At 32.8% G+C, this 25,104-nt stretch overlaps 1 protein-coding gene across 1 annotated transcript in view; it reads left to right on the plus strand.

The window, feature by feature from the left end:
- LOC130446817 (POU domain, class 6, transcription factor 2) overlaps positions 1 to 25,104 on the plus strand; it is a 166,182-nt gene that overhangs the window by 26,769 nt on the left and 114,309 nt on the right. Inside the window, exon 2 of the mRNA XM_056783292.1 lies at positions 9,947 to 10,083. Coding sequence (XP_056639270.1) covers positions 9,970 to 10,083 — 114 coding nt within the window. The 5' untranslated portion in view covers positions 9,947 to 9,969. The remainder of the gene's footprint in view (positions 1 to 9,946; positions 10,084 to 25,104) is intronic.

Genomic DNA, 25,104 nt, shown 5'->3' on the forward strand with positions numbered 1-25,104 from the left:
TTACTTCTTGATGTGGTGTACAAAGTTTTGACTAATGTTGTGAGACACAAACTCAACGAGTGTCAAGAAAGAATGGTTTGAGAATACCAAGAAGGTTCCAAGAAAGAGGAACAACGATTATGGATAAAAGCTAAATAAAATGTATGCTGCCTTCAATCTACTGGGAATCCCGAAAAAAAAATGTGTTAGTTAATCAAGATGACTTTGGCTAACTCACCCCGAAGAGTAACTATTGATGGAATTGTATCAGAAAAATTTAGGATTGGAAAGGACATCCAATATCGACAGTAGAAGAGAAAATAAGACAAAATGTGATTGGTAGAAAGGAATACATAGATAAGTATTGAATAGAAAAATTTTAATACCTGGAAATAATGAAGAGTAGACAGAAATGAATAGGAGAGTAGCCATGGTTAGAGCCGAATTGAACCGCAAAAGTACAGAATGGCAGCCTGTGGAGAAGAAATTGTTATTTTGATATTCCGATAGCTTTTTATGTCACTCTAACCTTAATCCAAATTATACGATTGTCAAACAGAAGGCGTTGAGACGTTGAGAAGGCCGCGAGGGAGCAGATGAAACCCATTTCGAAAGAACTTTCCAGTTCTGAACTGAACAATGAAGTAAATACAGTTGGTAGCAGTACTTAGAACATGTGAAACTCTCGATGCTTAATTTGAGATGGATTAGACATTAGACTATAACCTCATCAAATATAGAAAGCGTCAAACGTCAAATACAAAAAAAAACATTTAAACTAATGATTTTTATATTCGATGTATCAATATTCTCTTATAATAAATAAGGAATTATTATAATTTATGAATTTCAATGTACGAGGGTCAATCAGATATAAAGGAGCGTTTAATGGCTAATAGTGGGAAACGGTATTTGTGTGTGATTGTGGAGGTTTTGTGCGTCAAATTCAAGCAAGCCGTGAACATGTCGCTAATCAAGCATATCCCTATTATTAGAATAGAAGTCGTTTACAGAGTAGAAAGCACTTTCTAGTGAATATGCCCTCAAATTATTGCGAAATGCGGGAAAAGATGAAATCGATTTGATTTCAATTGGCAAATTATTGTACATTTTTTTGTATTGTAAAATTTGAGCCCTCAACTAATTCTGAGCGTGGAGTAGGTAGGCATTCCTAAGTGGATAGCCGTACAGAATTTTTAATCTTTTAAAGAAGTCCCTGCATTGAGCTCTGCTGTTTAGTCCGAGTAAATATGTAACAGCTCTCTTTTGTAGTTTGAAGATGCGACCCAATAAGGGCGTAATAGACTGCTAAAGAGGTGGATAAGTTCTTTGGAAACTGATCTCATCGCAAAACAGGAGGAACTTAATTCTTTAAATAAGGCGGTAATATGTAACTCCCATGTCAAGGAATTGATTACAGCAAACCCCTAGATTCAGCGACGTCAATTGTGATGTTATGGCTGTAATGTATTTTTATATGATAAAACTTTGGTTTGAAAAACCTTGAGACAGAGAAGATTAGAATCACACCATGATTTAAGGGTGATTAGGTCACTAGATATGGTCCCATAAAGTGCCGTAAGATCGGGGCTGCTTCAAGAGAAACTACTGTCGTCTGTCTGCAAATAGACATTTTTTACCATTGATGTTTAGATAGGCGATGTCGCTTATAAACAGAAGACCAAAGCACGTGCTCTTGTGCTCATCGTACAGTGCTTGAAATTTCAGAAAAACTTGGAATTTTAGCACCTTTTGTCCTAGGTACTTAAATGAGAAACCACTCGAGATCGCTTTCCTCAATTGTACCTTTTTCGATTGAAATTATCAACTGTGACGAGACATCGGTTCATCAAAACATTTACCCATCAAAGCGTACGAATATTAAATACAAAGACAAAGAACACAAAGACTTCATTATCGACCAAGAAAGTATTGGGTACGAGTCTTTTGCTATGTCTTAATGCTAGATGTCTTGCATGGACCTAAATTAGTCAATTTAACCTAGTACTGCAGTTTTTTGGATCAAGTTTAGCTTCAATATCGAGGCAAAAAGACGAGATTGTCCTAACCGCGAAGTATTGTTTCTCCACAACAACTCCAAAAGTATTTGATCATCTACGTTTATCACCATGCAATTACCACATATCTAGACATCTCAAAGAAGCACTTGGAGTTAATCAAATGGTAACGATCGTGCGCAACTGCTCACATTCTCTTTTAACTTCATTCTAGGAGAATTCTAATTTGTAGAACTTACTAAAACGCTAATAAATATGAGAATACCGTCAACTCCCCCCAAAGAAGAGAAACAAAAAAGAACTGCGCAACGTTGTACTCATTAAATTGAGACTAAAACTGTCATGATTACTGAAAATTGTGGAAATTTGTATTTTGATGCTCAATGTTTGAATTAGTTCAAAACGTATTCGAATATATTAGTATTTTGAATAATATTGGCTCAAAAATTCTCATAAAAAATATATATTCTACACATAACCTCAAAATTAGACCAATATAAGCTTGATTCGTCTTCTTATCAACTGTATATCTAATATTTGGCACCATGTTACTAAAAACTGTTCTCAATCTCTGAAGTATTTACTTGTAGTTGCGTGAAACTATTTCTATAAAAAACTAATTATTAATATATTTCAATAAAACTTGTATTTGTTTTTTATTGCACGAAAGAATTGATTCATGTACTCTGGAATTACCAGTAGACAAATAAACTAGTTTCAATGCCATTTTTGAAGAATAATAACTATTATTCACTTTACTTGTTGATCGTATTGTTGTTCTAAACTGAAGATGTAGATCCTGGTATTGATTCCGTAACTTTTTCATTCCACCTCCTTGTATGTTATTCAATAATTATAATAAGAATAATTACTAAGATTAATTGTTTATTTCCACCGAGTTGTCTCTATGTTAATTATTATAAGCATTGCTGGATTACCTTGAGAGTTTTCTTGAATAATAATACAGGTTTTGGGAAAATCTTGTTGTATAAACAGACCGCAGATTTCTAAGAGTTTAACATACACTACATATGCAATGAAATCATATTACAATATATTTAAATATTCTTTATTATTTTCATAAAATATATCTTTTCAAATAAATATCTCTATTCCTTTATTATTATTTTGCAATTTCTTAATATTAATTTAAACATCTAATCAATTTTTTCTATTTATTGGTTGTTCTATGCATTTTTTCGCTCATGTAGTATTTATCCTGTATCTTCATAATTCTATAAATGCACAATGGGGGCCCGATGACATCAAAACGTAGTCAAAATGACTCTCGTTTTCAGTTCAGTTGAACTTTCTTTTTCCGAGTGGAACATAATTGATTTGCAGATGATTTCTACTTCATCAGTTTTGAGATCTGCATTTGTGAATTGCTTTAACGATTCTCTAGTCTGGCTTCTCCGATATGCTTTCAAATCTTCGTATAATTGTCCTCTAGAAAGAATTACAAAAAATTGGTTTTCCTCCTTTCAGTTTACTCACTAATGAGCAGCATTTTTCTCAAGAAATCTTGTTTCAATTCTATGAGGGATTTGCCAGATTTTCGGAAAAAGGCAATACAGCTGGTAAATGCTACGTTCCACAGATTTCAAAGTTTTATCATCATGCTCTTTAGATATTAAATGATTGCGAATAACATTCTGAACGTGATGACATTTTTCCGAATTACTTTTTCCTCTTCAGTTCTTGCCAAAATAGCGAACAGATTCTTACGTTTCAAAGGAAAAGCTGTAAATGGAATAACCTCATATAAATATCAGGTACATGAATATTACGATATTTTCAAAATAAGCAAATATGTTCTTTTTTAAAGTTTCTATATACTATGATCTTTTATTTAAACAAAAAATTAAAACGTGACTAGGCGTAACTAATTTTGTATCTCTACAAACAAAAAGTATACTATTTACTAGAAATAATTGCAAAATTTGGTTTTTCTCCTTTCAGTTTCTTCGCTAATTATTTCGAAAGTTATTCGAAGTGTTCCATGAGAAAAATTAATGGCAAATAGGCAATAGATAATGAACACAGTTCATCAGCAGCATTTTGATCCAGAAATCTTGTTTCCCACAGATTTGTTCACCAGGCTCTTCAGATATTAAATGATTGCGAATAACATTCTGAACATGACGGCATTTTTCCGTATTATCTTCAACCTTCATCTCTTGCCAAAATAGTGAACAGATTTTTACGTTTCAAAGGAAAAGCTGTAAAATGGAATAGTTGCAAATAAATATCCGCTACATTAATTTTACGATATTTTCGAAAGGGGCAAATATGACCAGCTGATTCTCTTCTTAGCAGAGATTCTACATACTATGCATTCAGAGCCCTTTCACCCTTAATTCGATTATATCCAAAACACTTATAAATTGTTCAAAATTTACAAACCTTGACACCGATGCGTACTGGTGCGTACATTCCAGTGACCAAAAATGAGAAAATTCAACGTTTTAGATATATTTTATTACACGCCATGACAGATTCAACATCCCATAATTATTAAGCTTTGCGGCATTCCTGAACACTTGACAATTTGGATTTTTGGGTAGATTTTGAGTGCACTTTAAAATGTTATGATCTGTTCTTTCACGAGGTTTTTTTATTACAAAATTTGCATCAACCCTATACTAGATATTAGCGATTCATTACTTCTCAACAAAATTCAACATAAAATTAGTTTGTTAAATTAAGTTTTTGATCAAGATTTGTCTGAGGTCTAAAATTCCAGATATTGTTCATAGAATATTTGATGACAATGCTATTATGTGTTTTATAGTCTATTTGCAATTGCAGCTGTCACATCTGGACTCAGGTTAAGCTGGATCAGTCGTGTATTGCCTAGACGGATACGAGTCCATCTCTACGATTTTTCGTTAGCACTGACCATGATTTGACGGATTCTTTCACTTCACGAATCTGTTATGTGGACGTTGATCGTTAGTTCTCACATTCATTGAGCACTTTAAGGGTTAATTCAATATCGGCACTAGTTAAAAAATTCACTCATCACTTTAACAGCTTCCTTAGCGTCCAGGTCTGCGTCTTCCTTTCCTTTTATGTGAGGGGATCCAAAAAAAATTATTTTGGTTTTTATCTTTTATGTATTGCAGCTGCTGCTTGATTTTGATTGGCAAGGAATTTGTGGTGTGAGGATTTTGTCGCATATCCGCATAAAACAGAAGGATTACTTCTAGAGCTCTTACATATCTACTCAATTTACGAAAAGGTTTCATTTTACTGTTTTGGTTAATAGAATATTTTATATGAGCCATAGCTCTTAAACATTCCAAATTACAAACTAAATTACATAATTTACTGTAATATTAAGAGATAAAATACACATGGAATACATGAAAAAACTGTCTGTTATATAGGAAATCTGTTATTTGAGTTTTGTTTTTAATAAAATCTTGGGCGGCAGTAAGAACTTTATACAATATTGTGAATTCGTGACATAATTGCCTTCACTCAGATTATATCTTTGAATTAAATCTCACATACAAGTCTTGAAACGAAAGTAGTGGGGTAGTTAAATTCACGGGCGCTTAATTATCTCTCTCTGTAACCGCCAGATCGAAGTAGTGATCGAGCGATGGTGAAAGTAAATTTTCAACGAATATAAACAATATGCTTTGTTTGAAAATTTTCATGTCTACTGCCAAATGAGATGTAGAAATTGGTCTCGGTTTCAAAATCTTTATATAAGAACGTGGTCTGAACAAACACATTCAGAGCATCAGACGTATTGAAGGTTGGATGAATCTCCTATGATTCGTCATCATTATCGTCGTTGATGATGATATTTTCCCCAAGATTTTCATCACATAAGCGTATTATTTGTTATGGATAACTGATACTTATTAGTAGGTGTCGCTCAAATCCTTTAACGTTTTTCTTTTCGTTAAAAGCATCTGCGTTCAAAGTAGTGGTACATTCTCCATTACCCCGGACAAAACCATCTTGTTGCCAATATTTAACAGCTATTTTTTGTTTGACTCAAGAATCTTGAATCAAAGAATAGCATCAACGCTACTGGTTCCGCATCCATGTAGTAAATAAATTATTTTAAGTATAAATTTTCTACGAATAATCTCTAGATCCATTATAGCACTGATGTCGTCATATATTTCAATGCAGGAATGTGCAAGATAATTGTTAACTTTCAACAGATTCTCTTGTTATTTTCCGATGTTCTGGATCTTGGATTGTCCTCAAACAGATACCGTGAATTTTTTTGAAAATCTGTTTAAATTTTCAGTATTCAGATTCATAAAATTTATGATTTTCATTAAAAATGATAACATCTCGAAATTGTGCACATAGAATGGGCCAAACTTTTCTAACCCATCGAGTACATAATTGTATTGAGCAGCAATCTTACAACTAACGAAGTTGTGTCTCACTTTAACGGTTTATCCAATCCATGCAACATGTGAAATTTTGCATGTCTAAATGTCTAGCTATCTCTTGTAGCAGAATTATCTAGCATTGTCTTCTAGCAGAACTGTTAAGGTTTATTTTGCAGTAGAGCAACTTTTTCAGTTTTTTCTAGTAATAGAACTGTCTAGCTTTTTCTTTCAGTAGAACAACTTTTTCAGTTTTTTCTAGTAATAGAACTGTCTAGCTTTATCTTGCAATAGAGCAACTTTCCCAGTTTTCTCTAGTAATAGAACTATCCAGCTTTTTCTGGTAGCCGTAAAAGTATTTAGTTTTCTCTTGTAGCAGAGGATCATTAACGTGTATTCATCAGTTACGCTGCAAATTCAACCACTGTAAGGATACCTGTTGTTCTGAGCTGAAAGGGAACGTCGAGGTTGATTGCTATAGGTTGTTGTTCGCTTAAATCGTAGTCGCACTAAATGATTATATTTATCGTCATAAATAGATTCTACTTTATTTTAACATCACCTCTTTGAACACACTTAGTTCGGTTAGCTTGGGTTTTTTCGACTTCAAGTATCTATATCTCGAAAACGAAGCGAGATATCAAAAATGTTATTCTCCATTCTTGATTTATTATGTCTTAATTTACAAAATGACATAGCGAATTCCTAGCGGCATAGAAATCGTACTTGTCAACTTTTTTGGTTTTTCGCTTCGATGGACTCTTCGATTGCATGGATTATGATTAAGAACTCACGTGTTATTATACTATAAATGTGGATTATTTTCAGTGGCATTCAAAGTATCTGTACAAATATTTTGTTAGCTTCTAATTGTCCAAAAGTTACCAATTTGGCACGTTAAAATTTTCTGTACAGATTCTTTATTAATTCCTACAGTTTACGTTTTACCTTTCTTTTTTTCGTAATTGATATACGTGAAGGGAAAGCTTCCAAAACGTCTACTTTGTCGTTTCAAATTACTAAAAAACTCATATATGGAATAAGATTTCACTTTTATACACATCCTTCAATAAATTAAAAAACACAGTTTTATTTTCCGAGTGTTACGTGAAAATTTGTTACTTTACTTTTTTCCGACGCCACTGTGTTTTGAGAAAGCGTAAATGGAAAGAGACAGACTACACGTTCCTACGACGTTACACGTGGACCTAGGTTAGGGAATGTCTGAATTTTTTATGGGACTTTTCCGAGAAGAAATTCACGGTGTAAACATCGTTGATTTTTCCGGTTTTTTCACAGGTCACTAACCTAGCATTTATTATTTTCGTACAACGATACAGTTGTACAGTTAGATAAATTTAATTAAAAGAATACTGATGCGTTCGATCATTGTATTGATTATAATAATAAATAAATAATTGAAGCTAGTTACTTCTGATATTCAAGGTGGCAGTGTTGATGATACTGCCTTATTAGCAGTAGGAAATAGTCCTGAAGAAACAAAAGAACATCTATGTATCGAATAATGAAACAATAAAACCAAAAATACAGTGAGAATTTCGAATAAATGAATCCAAATTTGTACATGTGAATTTCACCAATAGGTCTCAATAACAAATTAATGAAAATCGAATTTCGTTCACAAATACAAGATAATAAATATAGTTCCAATGTCAATTGCAGATTGTAAAAACACTTGCCGACAATTTTGTTTGATCTACCATAGGCGTAGATACCTCATTTTATAAATGCCTCTAAGGGAGCTTAGTTTAAACGGGGTACCAGACGTGAACTGAGCCCTTTTGTACCCCATTCGTCTATTAGAACTTCGGTAGTCTTTTATCTGAATTTTTTTCACTCGCCTATTTTCTAAAGAACGCCATAGTTCTATCTATTTATTTTATTTAAAGAAATTTATGAATAAATTAATCTCACCAAACCACGCCAATGCTTATTGCAGATTTTCTAGCGGGAATATTTCGAATAAATTGTGTACATACGCCTTCCGATAGTTCGATGTTTCCATTGGTAAACAGTGGAGATGATGAGTCCACGTGAACTGACGGTGCGTTATATGTTTACTGAATTTTATACGGGGAGTAAACATTATTTTTCATTTCTTAATTTGGTGTGAGTGTCGTGCGTATTTATGAAATATTGATTGCATAACTGTCTTCTGCAATTGATATTAAAAGAACTATCTACATGTCTATTTTCGCAGGAAAGATTATTTTAAGAAGAAAAGGGAACTATTTGAACATGAAAAAATATACGAGGGATATCTAAAAGTTGCCGACTTCAACCTAGAGATGTCAGCACTTCATAAGTTATATATTTCTGCATAAGCCATTTTGGATTCTTAGTTTCTGTTTGACAATCGTTGTGAAAATGGGAAAAATTGAGTATAGAACTGTCATTAACTATTTGGTTGTGAAAGATAATACACGTAAGCAAATGAAGAGGAACTAGATATTGTGTACGCAATCCCGCATCACCATTTATGACCGTAAAATTTTGAGCAGCTGAATTTTAATATGGCCAAATCAGCTTGACTGACGACGAGCGTTCCAAACAGCTAAAAACTGTGACAATCAGTGACATAATCGATAAAGTACTCCACGTGGAATTGGAAGAAGGTTGGATTAAGATTAGAAAGATGAAAGAGGCAATGAATTACAAAGTGCTTCAGCCAGTATACTATGTTTTGCGTTAAACTTATCTTTCTAGCTGATGTTCTGATAGAACGCAAGACTTTAGATTCAAAAGTCAATTCTTTTATGCCTTAATGTGGCCTTCAGTAGTTTTGCGAATGATAAATAGTCGGACAGAACTATATCAGGGCAATATAGTAGGTGTTCGATACCTGTGAAGCCACATTCGTGTAGTTTAGCAAAGAAAAGCGAAGCAGTTTTTGCCGTGCCTTTTTTTATGCAACTGCTTTAGTTAGTCAGAATAATAGGCCGCGTCGACGGTCGTATTTGTTTTTGAAGTTAATCAAAAGAATATCATCGACATACCAAAATATTGTTGTCATAACTTTATTGATGTTTTTATTGAGCTTTGCTTTTCTTGGCATGGAATCTCTTTTGGATGTGGGATCATAGTAAAAGATCGTAGTTTCAATACCAGTTGATCTGGTCCTCGCGGCTAACCTCTAAAAATCGCTCACAACAATCTACTTAACGCTTCATTTGCACTACGCTAAAAATTCGAGGCTCTCGCCACTAATGTTTCTCATATTTAAATACCGATTTAGTATCCTTTGAACACTTGTTTTGGAAACGCCGGTCTGTGCTTCAATTTCATTCGTTTTTAAGCGCCGATCACAATAATTTTTTCCACTAATTTAATGTTTTCTGTAGTAGTCACCCATAATTTGATTGAGTAGTCGTTTGAGCTCTATTATAATTAAATGGATCGAAGCATCAATTTGAAACTTTGTATGAAGCATGTAAAGATTTGTCGCTAACGCGTCTATAGATATTTTTGCGAACGCACTCTATTTACTGGTTAAAAAATCATAGACCCCACTATATACATAAAAATTCGAAATATATTTTAATTATTGTTTTTTTGTTGTTGTAGACGAATCAGGATGCGAGGCTGACATGGCAGAAGGTAGCGTCGAAGAAGACAACAGCGATATGTTAGGACCCACTCTAGCGCCCGTTCTCCATACTATGCAGACCTCAACGCCGTCAAATCTAAGTTGTAAAGAAGAGGTAAGTACATAAATAATTGTTATATAATCAATTTAAATACATTTTATTCATTTTAATGATTTGGGTGCTCTTAATTTGGAAAATGTCTCACGAAAATATGTAGTATTTACTGCAATTTTCCTCATACAATAATAATAATCATCTTCTAATAGATAATCCATGTGGCTTTAGCAACTGGCATATGTTCAACGCTTCATGGTTCATTTTTCCATCGTATTGTAGTTAAAAAATTATTTTCTGGAGCGTGTTTTTGCACTATATTAACAAAATACATGATTTTTTTCCCACACCTGTGATGTTCTATCAGCGTAGTGTACCAAAGATTGAATTAATAGAACATACTACTGGAACAAACTTATAACTATCGACGTTACATTGGTAGATTGAACTTAAGTTGGTTGAACATTTTACATTCATTTATATATTTGTTTACTTTATACAAGCGCATTTTTATATGTTGTCGGTGAGTGCGACAAGTTAAAACTTGTACATACTGGCTGATTTGTTTGTTATTCTTCAGCTGTCAATTATTTCTTCGATGTTTATGATTGTAGTTTAGTCCCAGTTAACCCTGTGAGACGCAAGAACGTATTGTAATTAATACTTTTTGTACTAAGACATCTTCTTGTGAGGTGATCGACGACACACGGGCCCAAAGCATCTTAGATCAATAAACCTAGAGATCTGCTTTTGAGTACTTCAACAGTGAAAAGGATATTGAGCAAAGCTAGCTTTTGAGGCGACAAAATAAAACTAAGAGGGCACAGTCGACTAAATAACAAAGAAATTGTGCACCTGAAGAGTGGTAGAGATTTTTATGGATTGATGAGTCAAAGATTGAGGTTTTTGCTTCTAAGAGCGCAGGTCAAAAGGAAAAACGGATGTAAGATCCATGTGTAATCCTGACTATAAAACATGAAGACTCGGTAATGGTTTGGGGATGTTTTGGAGGAAGAACGAGGGATTTTGAAGAAAGAAGGTCATAGAAAAAGATTAAAAGAAAATGTAGTATGTACTGAGCAGCGCTTGATCGGAAAAAAATTCATCTTTCAGCATTACAACGATCCTAAGCAATCCTACAAGCTGTAGTTGGAAAGGAAGAATGCACTAAAACTAATGATTGGGTACAGTTTTTGGGTTATATTGCACAGGCAGTCTGAAATCAGTGTTTTTCTTCCATTTTACATGTTTATAATATTTAAAAAAAATTTAACCAAATAAACGACGATTATTTGTCGAAATTACTGCAGAGAATAATAACAGTAACAATTACAGACTATATCCATGTAATTTCTTTTAAATGTTAATATAAAAATCGATTCCTTTGGTTTTATTTGATATATATCACGCAAAATATAGGGTGGGCAAAAACTTTACACCGGGAGTGAATTATTTTTTACCAGAAATGTATTCTGAATATTTATTTATTAATTTCGAGAATACTGCAACGCCCATTAAAAGGTTAGATCGCCAATGATGCAGCGCTTCGTTATTTGAAAATAGAAAAAAGTTATATGTGTTGACTGGATACACGAACAAACTTTCTATTTAATTTAATTTGAAATAAAAAGCAATTTCCTATCGAAATAAAAATACGTCCAGTTTAATTAACAACATTTCAATGCAACATTTTGAAAAAGTTTAGGTATATTATATATTTTACATATGTGCTATCCTGTGAAAAAAAAAGGAAAAAACTCGATAATTAAAAACATAGCTTTTGCAAATATCCCGGGATTTTTTCGATTGAAATCCGCGTTGAAAAGAGACCAGCTCAATCGAAGAGAAATGGAAAATGAAAAAATACAATGATTTTAATTTTGTCCAATTTAGATTAGCTTCATTTGTGATTACCGGCAACAAAATAAAAATAAAAACCGCTCCACACGAAACGAAATGCAAAAAAATATATATTTGAATCGTTATTCGGCTGGAATTCATAACAGGGGCGGCATGGCATTCATATGACGTAATAAATCGCAAAACCAAATTAAAATATACCTAAGCAGCAGGCATTTTGGTTAATTCTGAAATGGTATAACCTCGTATAAATAATATCTTATTATTTATACAGAGTTGGGGTTTTACAGCTTTCTTTGCCGCTTCTCCACCAAAACATGCTCAAACCATCACCGAGTCTCCGTGGTATTTTACAGTCGAGGTTAAGCATGGATCTAATATCCGTTATACCTTTGACTTGCGCAAAAATACTCTTTTCTTAGACCCAAAATCCTCAAACTTCAACTCACCACTCCACGAAACTGTCTTTTTTTCAGCCACTGCAACCTCTTAATTGTTTAAAAGGCTTCCGTCCAATACGTTTATCTTCTGCGTTGGTGGTTTTTTGAGGCCGTCCTGAACGTTTTCTTCCGTACACCTCCTGGTGGATACATATTTTTCACGTTCACATTGAGGTAGTTTTAATTCGGCGGCATTTTGTCTAGACTATGAATACATACGAAAAATGCAGTGTTTCAACCGATAGTTGACCTAAAAAAATAGATTCTGGTAGGCCAAGAACCATTAATAAAGAAAATATGATTTAAAATTTGATCAAAATCTAACAGTGAAAGGAATGTGGCAGGAAAAACAAATAAGTGTCATTTAAGTACTTGGAGAATACTTAAAAAGCAACAGCTACATGCTTATCATTACTGACAAGTCCAAAAGCTCTTGCCAGACGATTTACCGGTTAGTGTGGATTTTTGTATCACATTTCCAACATTCATGTTTATGCAGCAACAAATTAATAGGTTATCACATTCTATTATTTTGGAATTTAATGAACGGATTATGGAGTAAAAAATTTTGACCGTGTGTATGTAAGGCTAGTAAGGCTGGATTTGCAAAAGTAAATAAGAAAAGTAATACTAGAAATAAGGCTAGTCAGCACAAATTCTCATTTCATCAACAGCAAGACCAATTTTAATTTGTTACTGACTTGTTGCTAATAATCAAAACAAAACTCTTCGATCTGTGATATGATATATTTCTTAGAGATAATGTATACGAATAAAAATTCACTATAAACTTGTAGGTGCCTTCTGGACTTTGAATTTACTTGTATTTAAATCAAACGAAATAGAATAATGCCCAACATCAATTTCAAAAGTTAGTGGAAGTAGCTGTAACCACTTTGCGTTCGATTATCCAGAAAATTTTAAATCAAGTGTTAAAACTTGTTGTTCGGATTCTATTAACCACTTACCTACACTAAACACAACACTGAATAGACGGAAAAAATTTGACAAAACCACGTTTATGTGCACTTCTTTAGGAAGGCCTTTCGCAGTGAAACTGGAAATAATGAGGATCAAAACCAACAAATAACTTTACAAAGCAAATAAATCTACAAACAGAAGCTTAGGAAAATCCATTTTTCAATGGGAATTAACTAAATTTGACAACTCGTAAGATTCTGTAATATAGTTACTTAGTTGAAGTCACCACTACATGTCCGGTTTTTATATTGGACAATAAATTTATGACCCAGTCATCTAAATCTTTACGTTGCTAAAATTATTAAAAATTCAATTAAAACGAGAGTTGTCTAGAAAGTTTCGGATTTGAGAAACAAAAAATTTTTTCTTTATAATCTGAAATCGGTGAATTTTTGGTGAGAATATCTCAACTTATATTGATAAGTACTGACATCTTCGGATTAAAGTGGGAAACTTATCGGGCAGTCCTCGTATTAAATCAATTTCTAGAAGATATTTGTGTGCAAATTCCAGCGGATAATTATTGGTAATATAAATAGGAAATTATTCAATGATTCGTTCAGAGATAAACAGCTCTATGTTTTCCAGTATTTTCCTCTTAATTGCATATATATATTATGCAAATAAGGGTTTAATTCCAATAATAGTGAATGATTAATAATTAATTACGATATTATGATTAATACCTGAGTAATATACGTCGAATATTAAATATCGAAATTTACATATATAGTAAATACATGCATCAATGAATATGTTATCTTTCGTCACACCTTTTTTTTAAGCATTTATTAAGAAGCAAAACGTATAATTCAAACTAGAAGTCATTTTATCTAACCTATAATCTATCAATAATCAAGCAAAATCTTAACTCTTATGAAAAGTGCGATGCATTCGTGATAACCCTTAGATCAAACACCTTCTTTTTCTTCAGTTTCCCCTGAATAATCTGCTTGAGATATTGGTAACATCAATCTACGTTCTGGACACCAAAAACTCAAAGACATTAGGATGGATTGCGATGTTGGTATTTGATGTTCAATCCTTTCTATACAACACTCTAAAATTCCACAGATCGGTACTGTAGTAAAGCTAGCAGATCTCCCATATTATTGTATGCTTAGCTAACTCTGGGTAGAGATCCTGTATTTAACGATGTGGTGGTTTGTTTCTATTATTTTTTTCTCAATTTTCTCAACTGTTGATCGGCTGATAGGCTCGTTGGGTACTCTACAGCTGGATTCTCGTTTTACTCACATAACTTAACCTTATCTAACCTAACCCAACTTAATCTAACCCCTCATTCTATGAAACTTACATTTTCCAAACGTGGGATTTCACTTAAAGTAGCTATAAGATACTCCAAAATCTTTTTTACTTGGAATTTTACTTGTATCTAATAGTTGAAACAATGTCATTTAAGTAAGTAGACATTGTTTTTGCTGGATTTTTAAGATAGTTTATTCGTAAACACAAACAACTATCCAATTTCACAAAAAATACTGACCTTTTTAAACAAAATGTTTTTGCAGAAAAATTTACGGTACTGCATCATGATTTATACCTTCATCCGCCATATTAACATTATCTGGTTCTCTAGTTAAGTGTTTTTCACTTTTCCGTGAAACCGAATTCATATAACGAAATGAAAAATAATGTTTTCTATCCGTATACCTTCAAGATATGGTGTCTATAAAAAAGGGGGTACAACAATGTGTTTTGTCACCAATACTATTGAATATGTACTCTTAGCACATATTTAACCAAGTAATAGGCGATGACGATGCAGACGACACGGTTATCATTGCAGACAATCTAGAAGCCCTTTAATGCCTAATCAACAAAGCTTTAGAGGCGGGAGATCAACTAGGCATGAAAATTAATGTAATAAAATCCATAACTGAACAGATCTTGGCTGCATAACTACAAATGTAGACACTGACGTCGAAGTAACATCACGTATAGAACAAGCTAGACCCATATTCCTAAAGGTGAAAAACCTATTATGTAACGCAATCTTGAACTTTAACTTAAGATACCGTTTTGTAAAGACGTACGTGTACTCAGTTCTCTTGTATGGACATTAAAAGTGAATACCATGAGCAGACTGGAGTCTTTTGAAATGTGGATCTTCCGTAGACTATCATGGACTCAACATCTACCTAACGATGAAGTGCTTAGACGTATGGGAAAGGAAAGAGAGCTACTTACAACAATAAAAAGAAGAAAGACCGCTTATCTGGGGTACTTATACCGTAACAACAAGTATGATATACTGAAATTAATAATGGAAGGAAAAATCGAAGGAAAACGTGGACCTGGTCGCAGACAACATGGTTAAAAAACATACGCGATTGGACATCATCTTTAATTCGCACCTCTCAGGACCGAAATAAATATGCCGAAATTGTCGCAAACTTTCATTAAATGGAGATGGCACCTGAAGAACAAGGCTGTGCATATGGATCTGTTAGACGTGCCTCAAAATACAGAAGCCGCCCTCTGGCCTTCATATGGAAAAAATTCCTAATTCTATGAAAACTACGATTTCTTTTCTTTCTGGTAATTATTCTCTTTGTTTATTGACGACGCATTACGTTTCATAATAAATAGTATGTAGTGCGATAAAACAGAAGTTCAAAGAAGCCACGACAGAAAGGAATCTAATCTAACCTATGCTAGCTGATTATCGTACCCCCTTGAATCTTCTAAAGATACCATACATCGTCATTTATAATGATTAGGTGAGATTTAATCTAATAGTGCTACAAGAATTAACCGAGATTCAAGAAAACCTCAAGTAGATATGTGGAGACGTTCGAAATGCAAGCAATTCGACAACTTTTTGCACCTAAGCCTAAAGAATGATATTAGCAAGGTCTCAAAGAGCTTGATGAACATTGAGTTGAAACCATTAAATACGATGGGCTATATGTATGATACCCTCTATATAAAATATTTGGTGTTCAACCAATTAAAACGTTGATAAAGATGGGTTAAATGGAAAGATTGTACAGTGAAAACTTTCAACGTATTTTACAGCAACTCACCGAAGAGATAGTCCAGTCACCATTGGTGAAAATAGAGTATTAGTTTACAATTTTTTCGGATATCAATTTGCATAAAAATTTGGAATCATGCTTGTCTCACCCTACTCCACAAACCAAGTTTTATGTGCTTCCCTTAGGACTAAAAACTACCCCTTCTCATAAAAACAATTTATGAGCTACATATCGCTTGACTGGATAACATAAATATCAAATAGTACATTTTGAATATTCCTTTGTATTTCAGAATACAAATTATAATTATTGTCAACGAATTAACCCTTATAGTAAGGGAGCCCACGATGCTAAATGGGGATTTAATCGAGCGTCATAGAAATCTATCGGTGGGTGAACCGGCTGTAGATTTTCAAATATGTTTAAAAAAAAACTATTGCATGGACATACCCGAATGCGTCAGGTATTAATAGAAAGAGAAATGCTTTATTGTCAAAAAATTGTTACATTTGTAGACAAAAGCTTGTAAAAACTGAAAACCAAACATTGAAATAACTAAATAAAGATACAAATAAGATAAAATTTCAAAATACAGAAGAAAACCACAATTATAGGTAATAATTAGTATATAAGTCCATAGCAAAATTAAACCAGAATGTAGCATGCTCAGCGTTAAATATTATTGTTAGAATAGAGGTCGTTTACAAAGTAGAAGACACTTTTCAGTAAATATGCCCTTAAATTATTGCGGAATGCAGGAAAAGATTAAAACGATTTGATTTCAATTGGCAAGTGATTGTGCATTTTTTGGGTCGTAAAATATTGAGCCCTTAACTAATTCTTAACGTGGAGAAGGTAGGTAAAGGTCATGCTCTGCGTTTCTAAGTTTAATAATGTACGTATGTTAATCTGATTGTTTGTATGATGCGGGTGATCGTACATAAGGGATGAAAATGAAAAAAAAAACATTCAATCAGTCAGATTTTCTATATAATATGACGATTTAGATGTGCATTCAAAATTCACCACTTTAAGAGGGATTCGCCTATTCTAACATTTTTTTTATTTTTCAAAATCATTGACCTGATAAATTAATTGAGTGACAAGCTTAGGAAAAGTGATGCAAATTAGGAAATAATTTGAAAACAAGCTAAAAAAATTTTATTTCTTATGATTAATTTATTGATTAATCAAGATCTTCATCAATAGAACTTTTTTTGCAACTATTTTCACCAGAAAATACACAATTTATATTAATATCACTCACAGTTAATAATTATTAATTTAAATCCACATAATTTATATTGAAATAACTAAATAAAAGAAACTCTGTGATCAGCTGTGGACCAGAGTGTAGACGAAAGAATGAGGGAGGAACAGAAACGGTGATAATTTAGGCACCACGCAGCTGCATGCATTTCATTTTATGAACGGATTTTTGTTACTTTGTCTAGTGCAAATCGCCAGATTATATATTGTTCCTTATCCTCAAATTATTTACTTCAAAATAAAATAAAAAAAAATTGTACTACGCCCGAGAATGTCGCGTTGATTTTTTTTAAACTTTGTAGTCCTTCCCTTTCTATACGTCAGTCACTCTCAAATTATCAGATTAGGGGAATATAACACTTTTTAGCATGTAATTAACTCACCCTACCTTAATCTGATGCCCTCGAGAATTTCCGAGGATAATTTTTTTTTTCACTAATCTGATCTTGTATCCTAGATCGGCGACTTTATATATCGAGGTACTTGATCGAGTATAAAGTATCCCCCTGTATACTAATCTATCGCGCTTTAGTACATCCCGAAATCCCGTCTTGGGCTCTGCTATTATAACGTCCATCTTTCAGACTAATTTTGAGAAACATTGCATTTTTCACTGTTTCATGATTTGTTTATCAATCAATAAAAAGTTATATTATTTATTATATAAATGATCAACAACTACAAAATAATTAAGAATTACGAAATAATTAACAATTACATTTAATACATACAGAAATACATGATTATTTCGCAATGAGCTTTCAACGATTGACCTAACCTAATTTAACCTAAGTTTATCTAACCTAACCTATCCTAACTTAACTTAACCTAACTTAACCTAACCTAACCTAACCTAACCTGATATGCTATTGCTCTAAATCAGGGGTCTCCAAACTACGGCTCGCGGGCCAGATCCGGCCCGCCAGTTCCATCAATCCGGCCCGAGACAGCTTAAGACTAATGTGTTACTATGTTCTATGTATGTACTGTGATAAGTTGAATGGAATAGAATGAAAACACAGAGTGATAAATACTTTATTTAATTGTAAGGTAAAACTTTGATGATGTAGAAAACTCAACTAAAATATCTAAACTAAAGCATATTTATTAACTAACAAATAACAAATATGGAATTAATCCCAACTAATGAAACAAAAACAAAAAAAACTAATGAGATTTATGGAATTGTGATTTTTCACCGACTATTGTTTTGCCCTTGGGATGTAACGAAAAAAATTATCCTGGCCCGAAAGCTTCAAAGTTTGGAGACCCCTGCTCTAGATGATCGCGTATTCCGATATGATTAGATAATTATTGATATTCAATATGCATAAGATAATGAGTGTTATGATGGAAAATAAGTGTCTCCCTCACCCTTAAAGTACTTTCGGAGCACTAAAAAACAACCCTATATGCGCAAAAAAATTTTTGGAGTATTTTTGGGGTGGAGTCCCAATTCTAAATAATTACCATTTTTTTTATAGCAAAATTTCGGTTTATATTAGAAGAACCCTCGTAGTATGTCGAAATAGCACAAAAAAATGGTCGGTTTCGCGATATTATATTTTATATAACTCAAAAAATGTTTGAAATGTCACTAGGTTCGTGTTTTTCTATTTGAGGACCTTCATTTTCACCTTTCGATTCAAATTCATCATAAAAACATTTGAAACGGTCGATATTTCCTACATAAAAACAATTTTAATTTGGTTACTTGTGCTTGAATTTTATGGTTTTCTAGTTTTTTCTAAGAATTGAAAAAACATAATTTCAAAATCCGTCAAAGTTTTTGAACACATTGTTAATGGGTAACGTTCAATTCTCATTATGACGCAAAATCTTCAAATAATTAAAATAATGACTGTATTCTACAATAACTTTTTATTAGCTTTAAAGATTTTTTTGGAGCTCTTTAAAGCATCTGCAAATTTTCTTCAAAAAAAAGCAAGAAACGTGCATTTTTTGGTCGAAAAATCAGCAGTGAATAGCTAAAAAAATTATTGACCATATAAAATGTGAATAGAAGATTTTTTTCTTAAAATTGTCACATTTATCGGCTTCTGAGGTTAGTTTACATTTATAAACTCCCCCCTCAAAAAAGAAAACAAGATTGAAGCACACTGCGACATAATATAAATTTTGAACCCACTTTTATGCCAAATTTTATGAATCCATGGTGCCCGGAAGAAAAATTGTCTGTTACTGGATTAGAAGAAGATTTTTAGAAACTAGTTTAGATATATTTTAGTATTTTCTTATTAGATTGAAAATTGGGTTTTGATTCAAACAGATATAAAATATTATTTTCTCAATCCCTGACTAATATATTGACTGAAAAATTCTATCTTTAATTATAATTCTCAATTTGACTTATCAGACAACCGGATACTGTCAAATTTCCAAAAATTGACAAGCTTATTCAATTACTATCAAAATTGCTATTTATCAGTGCTAAATTAGACTAAGTAAGAATAGGAAATGAAGTAGGTGATATAATGGAGATGAGACTGTGTAGCTGTTGCCCCGCCATTATTACCCCCCAAAATCTCTCTTTCGATCAAATGTTAATAAAGTAATCGATGAGTTGACTGATGATGTATTTATTAGTCACACGCTACGCTTATTTTGTCGGAAATTGAAAATAAATGGGAAAATCAAACTAATGAATCTTTTCACGTTCTTAAAAAAAGGTTCTTAATTCATAATTTCGCAATAGGGAATATTCATTTTATATTTTCAATTCACTTTTTGCATAGCTATAACACCAGAAAAAATATATCTTCTCTCAAAATAATTTTGTTAAATTTGGCTTGATTTTAACGCCGCCTTTTTCGCGGGCTTTGGATAACATCACTTGTTACGTCCAGTATTTGTTTACTTCAAGTGTGGCAGTTACTTTATATGTAATAATATCGATGGAAAAACTTAAAAAATCGTTCTATAGGTATTGTTATTATACCATAGTGTAGAAAACCCAATAGAAGGACACCTGATAAAATGGTTTTCCGAGACATGCGAAAACAAGAATGGTGTAAATGATCTATAATAAAAAAGTACATATAAGAGATTTTTCATATAAATGCGATGGCTACTTCATGATGATGTTTCAAGATAAATAGTTATTTGTATGCCAAGGACGCTTAAGATTCAAAACTTTAAATTACAGTGAGGAAAGAAAATAAATAATAGAGAATAATAAACATTCCATTTATTGAACAATATAATGTACTTAATGATATTTGCAATGTCAATATTAATTTATTAATTATTTGTAGTAATGTTGATTGTACCTCCATGACAATTATTAATATTGGATACAGATGGAATATCTATATGTGAAACTGTCAACTGTCAACATTGAAGTGGCTAGAGTCACATTTAAGGAAGTTAAAGTTTCTACTCCAGAGCTTCCCGAATGTGTTTTGCAGTACGGAACTGTCACTTTCACTACATGGAACACTCAAAACGCAACTTTCGGTATGTAAATGAATACAGAACGAACCGCGATTTTTTCAATGATACTACGGTTTGAGAAATTTTTATTGAAAAACAAGCTCAACCGTAGCATTAGATTTTTATAATGTATCAATTATATATTATTTTTTTGTATTTTTGTAAGATTTATTTGGTATTACATTTAAAATTATTATTCCTCATAATGAATAATTATTTTTATGCATATTTTTACATAAAATTGTATATTATTTTGTAGCCTATTAAATAAATTATAATATCAGCTGAGTATTTATGAAATCAGATAATTAGAAAAATTAAGGGGGCGCAACAATTTTTTTAAAGGGGGGCGCAGGTACAAAAAGGTTGGACCAATCCCATAATTATTAACCCTTTTAAACCAGTCATCTTCTAATTTGGCAATAATGGCAGCTTCCTCCATTTCAATTAACTGATTAGGCATTATGTATTATAATAAAATTTTATAAAATTAAATAAATGAACAAATTTTTAATTTAGATTAAATAAGTAAACGAAATAATAAAAAAAAGTTTCAGATACCGTGGCAACTGCAAATTCATAAGCTTCTAACTGTTTATACAACCCACTGAATATTGATTGAGGTGTCTATTAGCAAAGTTCATATTATACCTAAGTTTCAAACTTTCCTAGGGCTTGGTCAGACATTATTATAGCTTCTACAAAGTGCTCATTTACAATAAATTTCACCTTCAACTTATTGAATTTCATTAAGGTATTGGATAAATAATAACCAACGTAACTAGTTTAATTAAACTTTTTTCTTTATTCTATTTACGTTGACCATTTCTCGTGATACACTTTCTAAATATTAATTTACTGTATTGATTCTATGATTGGATAGCAAACTTAATCCACGACGAATCAGACGTTGAGTTTTTGACAAACCGCCAAGTTTCCGTTTTTATCGCTACCAATCTAATGGAAAATTATTCAGAAGTTTTCAGTTCGCCACCTGTTGCATTGCTAGTTCTCTTGATACAGACCTAGAGATATTGAACAGCTTGGATCAAACTAACGTCGAGGAGTCTATACATCTATAAATCCACTAAAATTCGTGGATAGTTATATAATTTTCCACGATCTAGAAAAGAAACTAACCTTCAGTTAATATATAGGATGCGATAGGATATACTTTGAAAACTCTCGACGTTTCGGTTTCCGATTTGGAGCTATAATTAAGAGAAGGGTAGGGATAGGGTGGTTATTTATTCATTGGTAAGAAGTGACCCGATTCCGTGGTCTTAATCTGCCTGTTTCGCGCTACGAATCATCTTTTTTCTTGGTTGATTCTAAGGCTTCAATCTGCCTACTCCTTGGAATTCACCGAGGAAATGAAAAACTGCAACAAAAAAATATAAAATGATTAAAATAGATAAAAATAATATGTTTACCATCAAGAACATTGTTGACACTAACACAATCTGACTGGACCTTCTAATAATAGAGGACCTATTGGCAGGTTTTGTGGCTTTGCCACGCGTCTGAAGTATATTGTTGGTGTGAGGGCTGATAAATGTGTGGAGATCGAGTTCTCGGGAGGTTTTAGAGGAAATGTTGTTTTTGGCCGGAGTAGTATTGATGTGAAGTGGATGAATAAGGTGTTTCCAATCTCTGGTTATCGTCCCTTGTATTGAGACAGTTTGGAAGTTTCTCTATCTCGATAGCTTCTCTTCTCAGCCTTTTACGAGAAGTCCAAAATGAAAATATCTTTGACAGATGAATAAGACAACACCTTCAGAATGCTGGTCTACACAGCAGAAAAGCTCTCCAGGCACCTTTGCTAACCAGGCAGCATCGTGTTGCTAGACTAATATTTGCAACGCAACTTTAGATTGGAATTTAGAAAATTGGTGCCAAGTTTCATTTACTAATGAGACGAGAATTAGTCTAAGAGGTCCAGATGGACGTAATCAAATTCGAAGAAGACGAGGGGAAAGCTTCCTTTGTATTGAATAGTATCGGAAGATTGTAGATGACTGTTAACAACGCCACTGCTTTTATTGTTAGTTTCTGTACGGTTGTGGTACTGACGTTGTGACTACTATAGAGTAAATTGTTAAACAAAACAAACATTTTCTTCCATATTATGTGTATGATGTTTCCAGGATCATTTGAGACACTTGTCTTGTTTCATCAGTTATATTACATAATATATGGATGCGTTACTTATGTGTAACGTGTATTTATGAAGTTTCAGCGTCCCTGGTCGCACATTACCCGGTAGATTTAATATTGGAGCCGACTAAGCTAGCTAGATTGCAACATTGTAGATTAGTGTATGTTTATTCAGAACAGAGCGATAAGTTTTGTGTTTAAGGGAGATAGAGTTTGAGGCTAGGGGTAAGGTTCGAAGTTGACCAGTAATAGCCGAGAGGAAACACGAATTTTCGAACAGCACTGAGAAAAATAATTTGTTATATATAAAAGAAAATCATACAATAGCCATGTGAATTAGTTTTTCAGAATTTGGAATTTACAACAGTAGTTCTGTTCTGAATGGCCAGCAATTGTTTGTTTAAAAAAAATAAAAAGTGTAATTATGTTCATATAATAATTTGAATGTTTGTAAAAGTTTGAATAATGTTTTTCTAATTTTGTTTAAAACTTCGTTATACTGAAGCTTATTTACCTTTTATAATGTACTAGCTGAGTTCGTACTAACTCAATCGATACATAAAATACCTAAACTTTTGTATAAGATGAACTTAAAGAAAACAAAAGGAATCCTTCTTTTATTAAAATAAATAAAAAAAGCTCGGCATTAATGAAGTTTTATTATTATTTTCGATTGATTACACATAATGTAGCTTACTTATAAAACGGAGTTTTTCTGGAGTACTGACTATTTATAAGATTTCAATTTGATATTGACAGATACACACAGTTATAATATAATAGTCTGTTAATCAATTTAAAGCTTTCTGATTAAATATATTTTTTGTTTTGTGTTTGACGGTTTTCCGACGTGCGAACACGCGACGTAAAATTGTCCATGCTCGAACCAGAGAAACTCCAAGTTGATTCCAGAAACTCTCGACGACTGGCCTTGCGATTTTTTTATGGTTATCGCAAAGGCCAGACGTACCGAAAATTATAAACGTAAATTCATTGGAATCATCGATATACGCGGGATCAAGACATCCTCTTCCTATATTTTTCCTTTATGGATGCCTCAATAACCTTTTTCACAGCCAGTCTTGTTCCATTGCATAGGTTCTTTAATCGTTCGCAGAATGATGACAACTGATCCTGCTATTAACTGCAAATTATGAGGCAATTCCAGTCAATTTAAAACCACCACCACTAAACTGTCCCGGAAGAAAATTCTGAATGGTCGCATTGAGATCCTCGACATCTTTATTTTTCGCCGCCAATACTGCTCGTTTGTCCAACCAATTATGGTTATTGAACTGTTGCGCTATATCTGGAAAAACACCCTGAATAAGCTTTTGAGTCTGTGCACTAATTTTCAGTTTGATCTTGTTGCAAAAATATTGTTAAATATTATAAATGTTACTATCACAAAAATCACTAAAAAAAAAGCACGTAACTTGAAATGTCACTAACACAAAGGATCACCGGAGTAAAGTTCTCGTTGTGGTAATCGTCACTTACATAGATAAAAGGATGCACTCTTTGTCTGGGGATCGACATACAGGATAGATTGACATATTAGTTAAATGTCAAAAGTCAAATATTATGGTTGCGTTCAGAAATTTAATTTGTAACAAAACATCAAAAACAAAATTGGTATTTTTATTTATTTCCAAACATTTTCACATTTATTCAACTTTTAAACCTTCTCTGGACTTCTACAAATAATTCAAGGCCAAAATTAACCAAATCGGTCCAGCCGTTCTCGAGTTTTAGCAACACTAACGAACAGAAATTGATTTTTTGTAGTGGATATACTGAACTTGAGTGGAATTGAAAGTTATATCAAAATTTTCTACAAATCCTGTTAATAGTCTTCCAGGCCTTACCCAAATATCAAGAATTCACAGGTTTCTGTTGATGTGTGTGCATCATCACAG

This window comes from Diorhabda sublineata, chromosome 7 (assembly GCF_026230105.1).
Source record: "Diorhabda sublineata isolate icDioSubl1.1 chromosome 7, icDioSubl1.1, whole genome shotgun sequence".
NCBI lineage: Eukaryota > Metazoa > Arthropoda > Insecta > Coleoptera > Chrysomelidae > Diorhabda > Diorhabda sublineata.